Source organism: Ahaetulla prasina, chromosome 2, assembly GCF_028640845.1.
Source record: "Ahaetulla prasina isolate Xishuangbanna chromosome 2, ASM2864084v1, whole genome shotgun sequence".
Lineage (NCBI taxonomy): Eukaryota > Metazoa > Chordata > Lepidosauria > Squamata > Colubridae > Ahaetulla > Ahaetulla prasina.
This window is the reverse complement of record NC_080540.1, coordinates 196,161,167-196,178,767: the sequence shown is the minus strand read 5'-3', so window position 1 is coordinate 196,178,767 and position 17,601 is coordinate 196,161,167. Positions and strand designations below refer to the sequence as shown.

General features: G+C 35.6%; 1 protein-coding gene across 2 annotated transcripts in view; it reads left to right on the top strand.

Annotated features, from left to right (window-relative positions):
• Positions 1 to 17,601, top strand: part of TNKS (tankyrase) — a 99,627-nt gene that overhangs the window by 36,517 nt on the left and 45,509 nt on the right. For both annotated transcript variants that reach the window (XM_058167636.1, XM_058167635.1), the window contains 2 exons: positions 11,551 to 11,587; positions 12,191 to 12,266. In XM_058167636.1, the coding sequence (XP_058023619.1) occupies positions 11,551 to 11,587; positions 12,191 to 12,266 (113 nt within the window). The remainder of the gene's footprint in view (positions 1 to 11,550; positions 11,588 to 12,190; positions 12,267 to 17,601) is intronic.

Genomic DNA, 17,601 nt, shown 5'->3' with positions numbered 1-17,601 from the left:
CCCAAGTGCTTACGGCCCAGTCCTGAAGTTATGAATGTTGCAGCACTAATGCCGTCATTTGCCCTTACAAACAACTGTAGAAGCACTGCAACATTCGTGCTGCCTATTCCCTCCCCCACATCCCCCTGCCGGGTCTCCTCAGGCAGGCCTGTGGAGGCACACTTACCTTTTGAAGATCTAGTGAGCTGTCTCCTCTGCAGCCTCTCTGTTTCTTTGCCTGCTCCCAGTGAGAGCAGAGGGAGAGCAGGACGGCACATTCTGCTTGGCTTCTCTGACACACCGAAGCTGCCTGCCTCTTCTTAGCATGGAAATGGGTGCCTGAAGTCCCCATGGGCACTCAAACATGTTTCACCTGGGAAAAAAATGTTTGCAGCCAACGAGAGACTTGAAGAAATACGAGTTCGCTGCCCCATGGCCTCACTTCAGCACGTGAATACTTTTCTGAGCCAAGCCTGGAAGCCTTTGGAGGAGACTCACCGAGGCTGCCCACCACTCCAGAAGCGACTGGCAGCCTCGGTGAGTCAAAGAAGCCAAGCAGGGCGGGCTCAGCCTGCTCTCCCTCTGCTCTTGTCTGGAGCAAGCAAAGAAGCAGAGACACTGTGACCTTCTTGCAGCTGCTAACTAGGTGGTCCACTGTTCTTCAGCTTTTTTGCAGAGATGACATATGCTATCTATGACTGTCTTCTTAATTCTGGATTTATATGCATTTGCTGTTAAGGCTTGATGTTGTGTCTGCGCCCTCCGAGCCGGCCCTGCTGCCAGAAAGTGACTTGGAAAGTGAGGGGGAAGGGCCGTCAGGACTTACCTCAGGAGCACCGGCTCCCTTGGCTCAGCTCCAGGAGCCAGAAGCAGGCCAAGTGGAAGAAATAAAGAGGCCTCCATCCCCTGACTCTTCCCCCCCCCGGCCATGCCTGCAGACCCAGCTGACAGCAGTCAGGCTTGGTTGAATCCTAGGTTTCGTAGGTAGGAGAGGAGGGAACAACAGAAGCAAGGGTGGGGCAGGCCTAGGAAGTGCTGAGTCATGGAGCCACACCCCACAGGATATAAAAGGCAGCAAGAGCTGGTGTGTCTCTCTGTAACACGCAAATCCACTGATTGACTAGAGCTGAAAGTTTGTGACTCACCAGCGTTATGGAAGATAACGAGGGCTCTTGGCAGACGCTGGCTCTTTTGCCGCCAGAGCTGATAGTGCCGGCTAATTAAGCCATTATTCGGACGGAGACGGAGGAGGACAGAACACTTGATCTTGGGCAGCCAGAATGAACCCCTCTACCTCTTTTTTCAGCATTCTTGCTACAAGTCCTTGCAAATGAACCTACTGTTATCTCCTTTGCTGGTAGTTTTAAAAAATTTAGTGGCCATGTAATATTATGGTTGGTAACTCAGCCAGATGTTTAGATTGGATTTGGCATTTTTATCCACCTTTCAAGTCTTTCCTAAGGACCTGAGATGGGTAGATGAAGTTGTTTCATGATGTTAAAGGTATCACTGCAGGATATAGGCTACTCTAAGTAAAAGCTGCGTCCATTATTTTTTTCAAAAGTTTTGCAAGTGCTGGTCCTGGTTGCTCAGCCAACAGTCCTGAGTCTTATAACCCATTTTTCACCAGAGGTCCAGTGTAGTCCTTGTTGATCTACAGTAAGTCTGGATATACCCTTCTTGACTTGGACAATGACCAATCTGGTATGTGTTTCTGTAAATTACCCCTCACCATATCGTTTATGGGAGAGGCAATTTTCATCTGGCTTCTCTCATGAAACCTGACCATTAAAGTTGAACCTCTGACATCGTTCTCAGCCTGCTCAGAGTGCACAAGTCCCACAACCTATCACTAGACACTATCAAGGTAGTGTTTCCTTCTTCTCCTTCTGATTATATCTATTATAACTGTCCATTTCAAAAGAGTTTGGACAGCTTATATAACAATAACAGCAAAACTTGACATCTTGGATTCAAAAAAACAGCTATAATAACAAACATGTGCTCCATAAACAGACTAAGCCTAGGCCTTGGAATAAAGTCAGATCCCTTCCAGAATCTAAGATAATGGATACAATACATTCTAGTAATATTTCAGTGTTGCCTGGATTTGTCAGCCTTGCTAGCTAATTCTCCTAAGAAGCACTTCTGTGGGCTAAGCTAGCATGCATCCAACCATTGCTTTGGCTGTGACTCTTCTCCCTGTCTCTTAAAATAATTCCCATCTCCCATTATAGGATTAAACCAGTATATTTCTCCTGCTCCACCCAAAAGCTGCCTGCAAGTAGTCCTCAATTTATGACCACAATTAGGATTGGAATTTACATTATAAGTCATTGTGATTGTAAGTCGAGTCAGACTGATTTTATGACCATTTTTACAATGGTCCTTAACCAAATGCCATAGTTATAAGTGCGAACTCATTCTTCTGAATGGGTGTATTTTTCTAGGAATCGGAAGAGGCTCACAGTGTGACACTACCTGCACCATTTTGATTAAAGTATTGGGTCCTTGGATACATATAATTATCATGCTTGCCAATGAACTCTTCTTTATGTGAAAGAGAGAGAAAAAGAGGGAGGTATTTGTGCACAAATCTTGAATATATAATAGATATCATAAAGCTTAAGTAGATCAGCTTTTGGTAACTTTAGACTCATAGAATCGTATGGCTGGAATGGAACTTGGAGGTCTTCAAGTCCTACCTCCTGCTTAAGGCAGGAGTCTTATACTATCCCATTCAAATGTTGTCCAGTCTATTCTTGAAAACCTCTGGTGATGGAGTACCCACAACCCCAGGAAGGAAGCTATTCCATTGATTAATTGCTCTCACTGTCAGAAAATTTCTGACAGTAAGGTCGTATCTCTTTTTGACAAGCTTCCAGCCATTGCTTCTTGTCCAGCCCCATGGTACCTTAGAGAATGTTAATCCCCTCTTCTTTGTGACAGCCCCTCAAGTAGTAGAAGATAGTTATCATGTCCCACCAATCCTTCTCTATGATAGGTTAGTTATTCCTAGGTCTCTCAATCATTTATCATATGATTTAGCCTCCAACCCTTTATCATCTTTGTTGCTCTTCTCTACACACTTTCCAGAGTCTCAACTTCTTTTTTTATGTTGTGATGACCAGAACTGGATGCAGGATTCCAAGTGTGGTCTCACCAGCATGGTGTGAACTGGTACTACCACTTCTTGTTTTGATGCTATCCCTCTGTTGATGCAGCCTAGAACTGCATTGGCTCTTTTGGTAACTACAGCACACGGCTGGCTCATGTGTCACTATCTGAATGGAGTTCATATTTCAGAACACAATTGCCTAGAATAAGTTTCTAAATTTAAATAAAGCCAAAATTTTAGGCCTATGCTTCAGTTTGTGTTTTTTGCCTTAAATATGCATTAACCCTTACTTCCAATCGGGGTGGATTTGATTTAAATCAAGTTGATTTAAATCACAATTTAAATCACTAGTAAAAAGGCTTGATTTAAATCAACTTGATTTAAATCATAATTTTTAAAGAGCAACTGTCATCTCTGTCCCGCAGCGGCTACTCCTCTGACCTGCTATTGACTCACCGACAGTCCCAGTATTTCAGAATATATAGCCTCATGCTAGATAACTAAGCTCCATTTCATGCTGAATAAACTAAATTATTAATGTATGTTAAATAGAAAAGTATCTTTAAATAGATTTTTATTCCAAAAGCATTTTATTAAAATAAATTTGATAAAAATAAAAAAAAAATGATTTTTATCCACCCTACTTCCAATTTCCAGTAGTAGTGTTTCAAAGGGTAATTTGAGACTATACAAAATTCAAAGATACATGGTTTAAAATTTGTCTTTAGTAACATGTTAGAGATATGAATTACAAATACTAGGTACAGAGGAAAGACAGCAAATCATATTTGTTTTTAAACACATCAAGGCGAAAAACAGAAAAAAATAATTGATTGAAATTGAAAAGGAAAGAACAAATTAAAGATTCTCAAAATCCTAATAGGATCCAGGAAACAGACCTTCTCTATCCGTACCTGCCTTTTGGAACTCTATCCCCAAAGATATGCTTGTCTCAATTCTGACCTCATTTAAAGAAGCTGTTTGTTCCCTTCCTCTCCCAAAGCCTTAGGTAGGATAGATAGGAGGCCCCTTGTAAGATGAATAGTTCATCAGAAGGTGTGTTTTATTTATTTTATTATTATTGTTCTGCGCAATTTTAAATTGTTTTAATGTATGTTATACAGAGTAATTTTATAAATAAAATATAAAAATTACAAAAAGAATTTACAAAATATTCACAGGAAAAATAAAAACAGTCTGCCATTATTTTTAACTGGTCACATTAGACTTGAATGGATATAATGATAATGATATGAGAGTTTAGGACTCTAAGAACTAATCAGTTGACAAATGAATAACAACTAACATAAATCTTTAGCAATTAAGAGCCTGAAGCAGTCTATCCTTAACTTTATAGTCAGTCAAGTAAAGTTTTATCTTTTAAAATTTAAATTGAAAGAAATTCTAATTCTGAATATGGTAGAAGACTGTCTGTAAATTTATTGTCCGTAAAATGTTTCTAAATTAAATTAAAGTCAGCAGCAGGCTTATTTTTAGATATGAAGTTATTTTTGGCATTGATATATACTCCCAAAGATTAATTTGCAAGTCCTCTCCTGAAAGAATTTATTGTAACTTTCAGTGACAAGCATAGAGAATCCTGATAGTGGTTATATGTAATATATGTAAAGCTGTAAGTATGCTTTATAGAAATATAAGGCTTGGTAACCAAAAAACAGCTGGCTAGAAAAGTAAATCTTTTTGTTTCATCTTATGAAGAGCTGTCTTTCAAAATTGTTGACTACTTTGTGATACCAGATATGGAAGAATGATCAAATCTATGAAGATTCTAACAGTTTTTTGTTGTGTTTGAATTCAGCATTACTTAATCATGAATCTCGATTTCAATTTCTGAATCATGTTTCAGTAAGAATGTATAAGTTCTAGTAAGTGACCTGAATTTTGTATTATAAATTCAGTCTCTAAATATGTAACATTGGTTTTGTAGTTGTTTTTGAAAAGTTTGCTTATTTTAACATATTGTTCTTTTTTTGTGACAGAAATCTATTTATCATTATTTTGGCTTCTTAATCATGATAAATATTCTGTATCCATGAGAGTAAATTCTAACTGTAATTCATATTCCTCAGAGTCATAAATATGAAAGGCCATTTCAGTTTATCAAAAGCTTTCTTCATATGAACATTTGTGAATACTTTACTACTTTTCTGGTTGATTTTATCAGTGGTCAAAATATGTCTACAATTCTTTCATATATCTTTGTGATAAATTCACTCTGAGCAGGATAAATTAGGTTTCTATTAAAAAGACACTTAATTTTTCTGCGAGGATATTCATGAAAAGTTTAGTCTATCTTCAGTAAGGAAATAAATCACATGGCTCTAGATTGGGTGGATTGTTCCACTCCTTGTAAATTAGAAACATCTTGTAAATTTGAAGCCAAAATTACTCCTCCATTTTTTTCTACAGAATGCCAATTTGCCATGGAATAAATTGAAATTTATGTCGTCACTGTTCTTTATCTTTGATGTACAATTTATCGTATTATTTTAAATAATAAAACAAATGAAAATGGTATGGATATAAGAATTGGTACCTTAAATTTTAAAAGACATTGGATTTTAGTGATCTCTCAACCAGACTATTTTAATTGGTATCACAAGTGCCTTCAGTCTCATAATCAGTCACTCATCCAATGTGAATGGAGAAAAGTACTGAGGCATTTTGTGTCATTGTGTGCAGCACAATGAACATGGATAAGAGAAAGAAAAACAGTTGTCTCTGGAGGAAATAAAGAAAGTAATAACCAAACACGGTAAAGGCTCCAAAACCATCTCCAAAGAGTTTTACATTTCTGTGACTATGATTGTTAATATTATGAAGAAATTTAAGATCTATGGGACTGTAGCCAACCTTTCTGGACATGGCTGTAAGGGGGAAAATATCCCCAGAACAAATAGAAGATTAGTTGAAATAGTGGAAAAAGAACTAAGAAGAATTAACTAAACAACTATCAAGGTATAACAACATCAAATTGCACTACCTATCATTGTGAAAGACCTAAGAAGACCCCATTGTTGAAAAACAGATACAAAAAAGCTAGACTGGAGTTTCCTAATTTGAATGTTGACAAGCCACAGTCCTTCCCAGCCAGCCTCCAACAGGCAAAGCCAGTGGAGGAAGCTGGATTTGATTGATTCAATTGCAGTGATTCGCTTAACAGCCATGGCAAAAAAGGCATGACTCATGTAACACCTACCTTCCTTGGCAACAGAAATTCTGCTTCCAATTGTGGTTGTAAGTTGAGACTACCTGTACTTTAGAGAAGAAACCTATCCAATCTAAGATCACTGGAGCAGATTGCTCAAGAAGAATGAGACAAATTGCTAGTTGAGAAGTGTAGTCTTATTCAGAGTTATAGGAATTGCTTGACTGCAGTTATTGCTTAAAAGGGTGTTTCCATGTCATTTTCATTTATTATTTAGAAGAAGAAAAGGTATACATTATGAACAAGGTGCTGCTCTTTGGACTATGGACTAAATAGGTGCCATTTATTTTTATCAATTTCAAGTTATTTCACAGAAAATTGGGATTCTTTGGAAAGGGGGTACCAATAGTTTTGCCCAAATTTGTGTCCTGCAATGAAGGAAAGAGTGTTTGATGTTGTTGTACCTTGTTCATTATCCTAGTTGATGAAAGCCTGGAGTGATTTTCATTGACCTACCTGCAGCATATGACACTGTTAACCATGGAAGCTACACAAGTTAAATAATATCACTGGAGATAATAAGCTTACCAGGGTCATTGGCAGCTTCCTCCAGAACCAGAAATTTTAATATGCCTCTGAATGATAAGAACAGTAACAGTAACAGAGTTGGAAGGGAGTTTGGAGGACATCTAGTCCAATCCCAATAGATGGAGGATGCAGAAGATGCTGCCACAAGGAAGTGTATTGTCTCCAACATTGTATAACATATGTACAAATGATCAACCAGACCTCGACATCACTCATCTATTCATCTATGCAGATGATACAGCAAGGGGCTATTATATAAGAATCAACTTTTGATGAGGTAGCTGGGAAACTTATGGTAATGCTTGAAGGATTAGAACATTATTATACCATCAATCATTTAAAGCCCAACCCAAACCAGATCCAAATGTGTACTTTTCACTTCTGAAATTGAGATGCAAGGGAAGAGTTTGATTTTATGTTGCAAGTGGAGCTGACTGTCCAACACTAAAGTATCTCTTAAGTAGCACTAAGGCTAAAGTCAGCTCGAGGAACAATATCATCAGGAAATTGATAGATTACACATGGGGGGAGTTCAACCATCTATGTTGCACACATTAGCTTTGGTGTTGAGTGTCTCTGCAGCAGAATATGCTGCTCCAGTGTGGGTCACATCTGCACATGTGAAATAAGTTGATATTGCCCTCAGTGAAGCAATATGCTTAATGATATGTCTCAAACCTACTCTAGTGGAGAAAATGTATCCTCTCACTGGCATTGCCCCACCTAAGATCAGGAGAGAAATAACAGCAGATGCCAAGAGAACTAAGCAATAGAATGATCCTCTACATCCTCTGAGTGGATATATGCCCCAAGCTCATTGACTCAGATCTAGGAACAGCTTTATGGAAATAAGAAACATTACTGAAGGTACACAAGAACAAAATTGAATTAAAAGATGGAGGAAGAAGACTAGCAAGCAAGGAATAATATTAAAAGAGGATCGATCCGACCTCCCTTACACCATTTGAAGGACCATGAATTGGTTGAGAGTTGGAGTGCCTAAATGTAAAACCAATATTCTCAAGTGGAAACTCTTGCTGGATAGCAACCAGAGGTCGTATACAACAGGTTCTGACCAGTTCTGGAGAACCGGTAGTGGAAATTTTGAGTAGTTTGGAGAACTGAGTGGCCCCACACCCATCTATTTATTTTATTTATTTATTTATTTTGTCACAACATCATACAAAAAGATTATATAGTATATACACATACAAACATATATAGGAAGAAGAAAAGAAAAACAATAGGACAGGAACGGTAGGAACGTTTGTGCGCTTATGCACGCCCCTTATGATCCTCTTAGAAATGGGGTGAGGTCGATAGTAGAAAGTTTTTGGTTAAAGCTTTTAGGATTATGGGAAGAGACCACAGAGTCAGGTAAAGTATTCCAAGCACTGATGATTCTGTTGCAGAAGTCATATTTTCTGCAATCTAGATTAAAGCGGTTTACATTAAGTTTAAATCTATTGGTTGCCCTTGTATTATTGCAATTAAAGCTGAAGTAGTCTTTGACAGGAAGGACATTACAATAGATGATTCTGTGAGTTAAACTTAGGTCTTGTCGAAGGCGACCGAGTTCCAAGTTTTCTAAGCCTAGGATTTCAAGTCTGGTGGGATAAGGTATTTTGTTGTTTTCAGAGGACTGGAGAACTCTTCTTGTAAAATATTTCTGGACACGTTCAATTGTATTGATGTCAGAGATGTGGTGAGGGTTCCAAACAGGTGAGCTGTATTCTAGAATTGGTCTAGCAAATGTTTTATATGCTCTGGTTAGTAGTGTGGTGTTTTTGGAAAAGAAGCTACGCAAAATTAGGTTTACAACTCTTAGAGCTTTTTTTGCTATGTAGTTGCAGTGGGCTTTGGCACTATTCTCTGCCTCCCGAGTCCCAGCTGATCTGGAAGAAATGGGGATTTTGCAGTAACCTTCCCCTGGAGTGGGGAGGGAATGGAGATTTTGCAGTATTCTTCCCTTGCCACACCCACCAAGCCACGCCCACAGAACTGGTAGTAAAAAAAATTGAATCCCACCACTGATAGCAACATGCTGTGAGAATGTGGAGAGACACAGAGCCTGGTTCATCTGCTGGTATGTCATCTACTACCAGAAACATGTATTGATAACTTATTTTTTAGACAACAACAAAGCCAAGCAGATAGCTTCATTCTGGCAGTTTAAAATTTGATCTAGACATGGAAAAAGAAGAATCCTAGTTAATGGTTTCATCATACTTGATTTAAAAAAATTTCATAAAAATGCAGTAGAAATGCATTGCGTCTTGGAGATTTATTCAATTTTAACTAAAGCATTGCTTTCTTTGTTTCATTTTCTGTAATACTGTAGCCGTGTTAAGTGATTCTTTTTGCTGATGTGTACATTTCATAATCAGCATCTGCGTACTCTGTAATCTCTTCAAAATTTTATGTTGATTTTTCATATATTTGAGAATTAAATTTAATAAAATTCTGTATCATTTCATCAGTAGTTTAAACACATTGCTGCTATTCCATAGTGAAGTGATAGATCTTTTTCTCATTGGGTAAAACGACAGTTTCGTTGATATCATTCTTGAAATTCACTTCTTTATAACTTATTTGCTTCTAGCAGTTTATAAATCATTTTAATCTTTTGTATAAATATCAGGCATTGGTTTCTGATTTGCATTGATTTTGATAGTTTAAATCATTTGTCTGTCTATTCATCAATTTCCATAAAACAAATATAAGAAAAGTACATCACAAAGCAAAAAAACGGAAACCCCACAATAAAAGAGGCCAGTAAAATAAAAAAATAAAAGATGGTGACATTCTTTAACTGACTAGAATGCTCTCTGAAGTTTTCCTTTCTATTTAATGCCAAAAAAATAAATAATCCTCTCAGAAATGCTTTACTGGATTTCCATACTGTGAATAAAGAAACATCAACAGCTGAGTTTGTTTGGAAGATGCTCTTTAATTCAGGTTGACACTTCAATTTGATAACTTCTTGTAATAATAATAGGCTATTCAATTTTACTTTTTCAAGCTAGTGATTTTTTGGTGCAATATTATTTTTTGAATTAAGTGTTGCAACTTCTTCACATTTAAGTAATAGCAAATTAAACATCAAGTGCATATCTATCCTCGAATTAATAATGTTAAGAGAAGGGGAACAATATGTATATTTTTTCTCTAAAGAATATTAATGTCTTTAAACATCTAAGGAAGAAAATAATGACATATGAGATGTAATATTTTTGGCAATTTGCAGAACTCTTTGATATAAACCATTTTTATCGACATTTATGTAAAGAATCCTGTCAATATTTCCAGGAATCAAAAAATATCTTGCAATTTCAAGAAGAAATTGAAAAAAATCACGTTATTCTCTAGTTATCTTTTAAAACATAAATTGAAGCAATTGTAATTTTCCATTGTTCTGTTTGAAACCTTAGTAATAAAAATATTTCTGTTTCATCTGGAATTTTGTGCTTCATGATAAGTTCCTAATATATATTAATACTCTATTGTTCCCACATGACTTTTACCTAATGTTTACATTCTAACACATTAATACGATCTTTTAAAAATTGTATTTTATAAATACCTACTGTCTGCATTTTCATTTTTTTCTTTTTCTCTCCTTTTTTGAATGTGCTATTAAGTCTCTTAATCTTGTTGATCTTTTAAAAATTTAATCCATGAAATTAGTGATTAATTAATAAGGGTAGAAAAATGTTTGATCCAATTTCTGTCTGTCAGTTTCCATTTTTTCTTGTTTTGTTGTAGTTCATGACTCAAGCATTTTCTTAGCATCTTCTGTGGAGAGTATAAAAGCTTTGCCATTCATAAAGACCCACAAATGAAATGGAGTAATCCACCTGCATTTAATATTTCTTTCTTGGAGACAGGTTGCCATTATAAAGACTATTCTGTTTTCTTGAATTCATAACTTACTCTGAAACGTCTCACCATTCTAGATGGAATAGAATGCATTTTTTAATAAAGATTTCAAAGACTTTCAAAGGCAGTATACTTCAGATATTTATTGAAGAACGTGGTAGTGAGATAGAGTTAAATTTCAGGGTATGGATTTTTCATTCTTTCCAAAAGATACAAAAACAGACAACCATTTTAATGGCTGATTTTAAAATGCTATTGTCAGAATACTTTTGTCTTTCCCACATGTTTCATTATGGTGCACTGGTTTTCTTGTGGTTACAAACATATACTTTGGACACAGTTTTAATTACCTCTGAAATAAATCTATTGCAAGATAATTTTGAGGCTACAAATACTCCAGACCTTATTATGTGTACCTTTAAAAAAAGTCTTGGGGTGTGTCAGTGCCTTTATGCTGTACTAGTGTGGTAAGAGACTGAATAGGAAAAATGGGGGAGGAGACACTGTACTCAGCTGCCATGCTGTTATCAGAGGGATTGTTTCTGGACAGAGGTTCAGCATTCATTGGTTGTCTGAAGAAAGCCATTTCATCTGAGGATTGGATAAGAAGCTGCGTCAATTTGCAGCCCGTCTCCAAGGCACTGGTGATGCTGCCTTCACAAGCTGACTAACGTCACAGCTCCATCACCCAGCGGGGTGTGGGCTTGCTTGTCGCCCCCCCTCCTGTTCTCTGTTTAATTCTGTATTTGCTTTCTGCTGCATTTCTTCATCTGTCTTCTGCCAAATGCTAACAGCATGATATTTTGCAATCATTTAGGTGAATACAAGAAGGACGAACTCTTGGAAGCTGCTAGGTAAGTGCTGTTCAGAATACAAATGTATTGTTTTTGAAGAGAGGTGGTAGAAATCAGAGTGAAAATGGGTTTTTATGATCTGTCATGTTGTCATTTTCTTTTTATAAAATTGGGCAGATAAGCAGTCCTTGTTAATATGAGTCTTTTGGATTTAACTACTTGCAAAAAGCTAAATAGTTGTGTGTTACAGTATAGTTACAGTTGAATTTAGACAGGATGCATTTCAAATTCTGTTATATTTAAAAAACAATTTTTAATGAGAAATTATGTGAGGATATTTTTTTATTCTGTATCTTGTGAATTAAAGGCACATCCTTCATTTATATATATGTTATAGAAAAGCTCGAGCGAGAGGCTGGAAGCTATTTATAGTGGCTTGAGGAATATTGCAACAATTTGGGAAATTATATTTATTATATATAAAATACAGTAAATTATTCTATTATATATGTTTATATAGGCATATTTTAAAGGAACTAATTGAAGCAACATTTTTCTAAGTCAAAATGCACAGAAGGTGGATTGTGAACATGATGTTAATGTGAAACTCCATTTCATATATTCTATAAGGGACTTTTTCTCCCTTCCATTTCTTCTTTGCAGGAGTGGCAATGAAGAAAAACTAATGGCTTTGTTGACACCTTTAAATGTGAATTGTCATGCAAGTGATGGGCGAAAAGTAAGTCTCTGTAAATATAAATTTGTTGTAATTTTTTTGGCAGCTGGTCAGCATATTTTAACAATTTAAAAATTTGATAAGCAACCAGTTTTGTGGATTGTAATTTGGGTCTCATCACATAAGATTGAATGATGTGTACAATATTGACAGCTTGACAGAGATAGTAGAACATAACAGTTGACTGACTGCATTTTAAATGACAGCCTGGCATTGTGCTTTTGAATGTTTGTTAATAAATATAAATTGTGAGTTTGGGTTTATTAATAACTGTAAATGAACAGTTTTCTCTGTGTGAGTGTTCTGGCTGTGAAAAATAGGGTTTCAGTACTCTAGTTTGTTATAGCCAATTTCAGATCAATTTCATTAATCTTGTTGGATATTCATTCCAAATTTTTATAGTCTCACTTAATTGTCTAACTGCAGCTTTACATAATGGGGAATTAAAACATATTAATCAGTATGAAGTAAGAAAAGTAATTTATACATTCAGAATTCTAATTAGATGTTTCATTAATTTATGTGTTATTGTAATCTGAAGTAATAGATTCTAGTCTCATAGTTTACCTGGGTTCACACAGCATGGTTATTTTGTCTGTTAGTGCTTCTTAGGATTCATCAATTCTTAATAACTGTCTGAAATGGGTAATCAGGTACTTCAGCTTCTGTGACTGAAATCTCCCCAGGTAATTTGGGGGCAGGACATGAGAGATATAATTTGGGACAGCAGACTCTGGGGTTTAAATTGTTCAAAGAATTTGATTAGTAATTCAGTGCAGTGAAGATTTATAAGAATATTTTGGATGCAATTCACAGCCTAAGCACATTTTTCCATAATTCAATATTTATAGCTCTTACCTTATACTCGTATATGTTAAGTATGATTGGTTTAATTATGGATATATATGTACATATGCATCTCCTGTTAAATGAAGCAGAATTAAGTAATTGACACTTAGCCGGTTTTAAACTTCGTATTTCTTCTTCCTGTAAAATAACTGACTTGTTATCTTAGTTTTATTTTTGCATTAGAAAAACCATCAGTTGATTAATGCTCAAATCATGAGTTTTGAAACTGTGTGGTTCAACTCCTGGGCATTTCAGTTTTGCCACTAGGCAAAGCTGGGCTCCGTTACACCATATTTTTGCTCTGCCTTGACAAGCCAATTGTCCATTTTGTTATCTGGCCCATCATTATTATTATTTTTTGTTAAAGTGATTGCACCTGTAAAAGGTGGTCCCCACACTTCTTAGTCTCTCAAGCCTGCCACTGCCCATTTTGCTCACCTACTCTGTCTACCACCATTGTCTTTTATTCTTCCTCCAGCAGAGTAGCAGCTAAGGGCCCAGAGTTTTGACAGCAGTCAGAGCAGCAGAAATAGAAAGGAGGTGAGCAAGAGTTCAGCTTTTTCATACTTGATTATGCAGTGTCAATTGCTTACAAGACCAGATACTATTGTAGATTGCTGATATCTGGAGGCCTTGGGCTTTTGCTTATATTAATAATTGCTAAATGAGATCCAGAGCAGTACTTAATCAAGGACAGTATTAATTGTTCAGTAATCAATAACTAACACAGCTGAATGTTCTGAAATGCACAGTATTTAAATGAGGGAAGTGTTTAGGTGTTAGACTGTTTAAAAAGTGAAGCTATAGCAGAATATAAATAGATCTAAAATTTCTGCCAGAGAACAGAAATATATTAAAAATTAATTAATGGAATTAATAGATTAATTAAAAGATTTGATTAATGGGTTAAACAGTTATTGTTAAAAACTTTTAACAATGTATCCCATGATGGCAGTTCTAATGATCTGATATATTAGCTAATTAGTAATTTGACTTTTTAAATTATTATTATGAGGGCAACAATTTTCTTTCTTAGATTACTAAAATTAAAGCTGAATTGGGTCTTTCTGTTGCTTAAAACCATATTGTCCCTGCAGATTTTGGATTTGCTCATTTGATTCCATTTGCATAATGTTTGACCTATGTTTTGTCAAGGAGAACTCTTTTGCTATATACATGATTGTCCATTTGTAATGGATGCTCATGCATAGTCTACTCATTTTATTATAAGAGTGATGTTGCATATATTGAAGAAATAAGCATTTAAGGGAATTGGTCTAAACACAATAGCTGCAGTGATGTCCAGAGTATATGAAAATGTGTGGATTTGTAGTTTGTTGGCTGAAGGAGAGTGAGTGCAATCCACCATTTTTAGTAAAAGACTGCCTGTTTGTGTGGGTTGTCCATAAGTTCCATAAGCTGGACTTTCTTAACTTGAGGTCTACCTGTAATCAGTTGGGTCCAACATCAAATATCACTCAGATAGAAAATAGAACATGCAAAAAGCACAGTTCTTTTTACTTTCAGATTAAAGATAGGGTACCTTTTAAAAGGCTATACTAGAAATGTGGCTGCTAATAATGAACTAATAAATGTAGAGAATGATTCAATTCAACAAAACATATGATACACAAAGTGTTAATTTTTGGGCACCACAATTAAAGAAAAAATAAAATAAACTTTCAAATTGTTACCAAACTAAATAAATTAAAATACTGCATTGAAATAAATTTCCCACCCAGTAAAGGCTCCCTCCCTCCCTCCCTTACTTTTTGGGGGCAAGATTTCAGAAGTCATCTGCGATTGCCTGCTTCCTAAGGCTGAGAGATGGGAACTAGCCCAAGGTCACCCAGCTGACTTTGTCCCTAAAACGAAACTTGAACTCACAGTCTCCTAGTTTCTAGCCTGGTATTTTAAATACTACACCAGATTGGCTCTCCAATCAAGTAAAGCAATTCTTTTAAAAAAGGAAACCATGGAGACTCTAGCTGTCCCAGGAAATCTTTCTGGTTGACACAAAGCCAAGTTGTTTGATCCACAGTGGAATCACACTTAATATTTTAAAAACAATTCCACTCCATTCAAGTTTTTAAGGTTTTTTTTTAGAATAGAATAGAATTTTTATTGGCCAAGTGTGATTGGACACACAAGGAATTTGTCTTGGTGCATATGCTCTCAGTGTATATAAAAGAAAAGATACGTTCATCAAGGTACAACATTTACAACACAATTGATGGTCAATATATCAATATAAATCATAAGGATTTTAGTTCTTACACAAGGATGTCTTATCTTCACTGATAAACCAATTTAATCATTCCAAATTTTATTGCTATTTTTCATCTATATTATAAAAGATTATAACTCAAGAGTTATGCTAATTTACTTTTTTATTGATTGTAGGATTGATTGTAGGATTGTAGAATCCGACAAGACAAATCATCAGGATTTGTTACACATATGAGAGATTTTTCTTAGACTTCTGGCTTGATTTTCACACTTATCACTTAAATGACAATCATATATATATATATTTTCTCTCCCTCTCCCCTACAGAGTAAATCTCTATGTATAGAAGCCTGGTATATCAGGTGGCAACATGCCTAGAGGTCTTCTTCTTGATACCTAGAATTCTGTGCCAGAAGCATTGAGTCTATGAGTTATATTGATGTGTTAAATTATGCATAATCTTATATGTAGTCTAAAGTGATATGATTAAACATGGGTTTGTTATTTAAAGCTTTTTTAGCTATTAAACTAGATCCCCCCCTACTATTTCCAAGATGTCTTCCAATCCTTACAGTGTTTATGGTGCAAGATGGAGTTTACAGAAAGTAAACTGCAATATCTCTGCATTATTTTGTCTACTTGCTTTACCTTTCTGAAAAGGATTTTTCTCATATTACTGCACAGTGCTAGAAATTAGAAAATAAAAGCAGCTTGAAGCACAAATGAATGCTCTTTTCATGCTGAATATACTTAATAATGATGTAAGCCCCTAAGTATAAAGGAAAGCCCATAGGGGACTGAGGCCACCCCAATTTAGAGCCAAAACATCTCCTTACTTTCGGCAGATGGGCAGTGGATCTCAGTTCAAAAATTCTTCATTGTTTTTCTTTAACTATTACTTGGGAAGGGGAAACCATTTCATTTTTCCTCTTATTACCTGATAGTAATTAATTCAATTTCAAAAAATCACTATCATGTGAAGTACTAGCTATTGTGATTTTATTTGAATGGCCTTCCCCTTTCTGCATGTTATATAAATACAATTTATTTTTATTTTTATTTTAATATTTTCTGCATACCATAAAGATGCTTATGAAATATAGGGGGAAATATATAATACTCTATTGAACTTCATAACTTCCCTATCTCCTCCGATGAAATACTATTGTTATTTTGTTGCATAAACTTATGCGCTTGGAAAACTAGAATAAAATTACACATGGACATAAGGATGTACTGTATGTACAAAATGCACATACCGGTATTTTGAAAACAATTGTAAGGCAAGGGACCTGATTCTTCTGCCATGCAAATAATCCTCCCCACCCACAATCCCAGCTCAGGGCTGAGGTTTTTAGTATAGTTTTTGTCTTTCAGTCTGTGATGACTCAGTGAATTTCAGGATAGGAAGAGTAACAGAATAACACAGTTGGAATGGACCTTGAAGGTCTTTTAGTCCAACTGATGAGAATGCAAAAGAGAAATTTAATATACAAAACACTTTTTGCATATAAATTGTAAAACTTAATTTTTAAGGGACACAAAAGTGGGGGCCCATTCCAAACATTCTTAGTGGATCATGTTATTCTTAACTGGAAAATGTTTTGATTCAGGAGATTCAAGAATCCTGTAAAATAGTCCTTATTTTAGTCATCAAAGAGATAAGATGATATAGTGATCCTAGTTGCGATTCAAATTTCCAATCAACCATGTAACATTCTGAATGATCTTGAGCCAGTTACTATACAGTATCTCAGCCCTGCCTTAGAAGATTCCTTGATTAAATAGTTGGAGGAAATCTGGAAGAAAAACAAGATATGAATGTTATACATAGAGGGCCTTTTAGTTCAGGCAGGAAAAAATGACTTCTTTTCATTCGTTCATTGCGGTATTTCAAGTCTTATCTGCGAAGTAGAAAACTTGCTAATTTATACGAGTTATTTTTAAAATAACAATTTGTATAACTTGTTACTGGCAACTTCCCAGTAAAATACTAATTAAAGTTTCTCTTTTGTTAAGTCGATCCTGTTTCAATTGTGATTCCTTAATTTTGTGTTCATTATTGTTTGAATCCCAATTACTAATCTGTGAATAGAGGGGAAGGCTGTTTTTTTGCTTATTCTCCCTACATCTCCACAAAAGCTACTTGGAGATTTAGAGAAATATGTCTGAGATGGTATTAAAGGCTGCAGTAGGTAATGGAAACAGGTAAAAAATATCTGTTCTTTTAGCCAAAGCTTCAGCTGGCTCTTGATCGCTT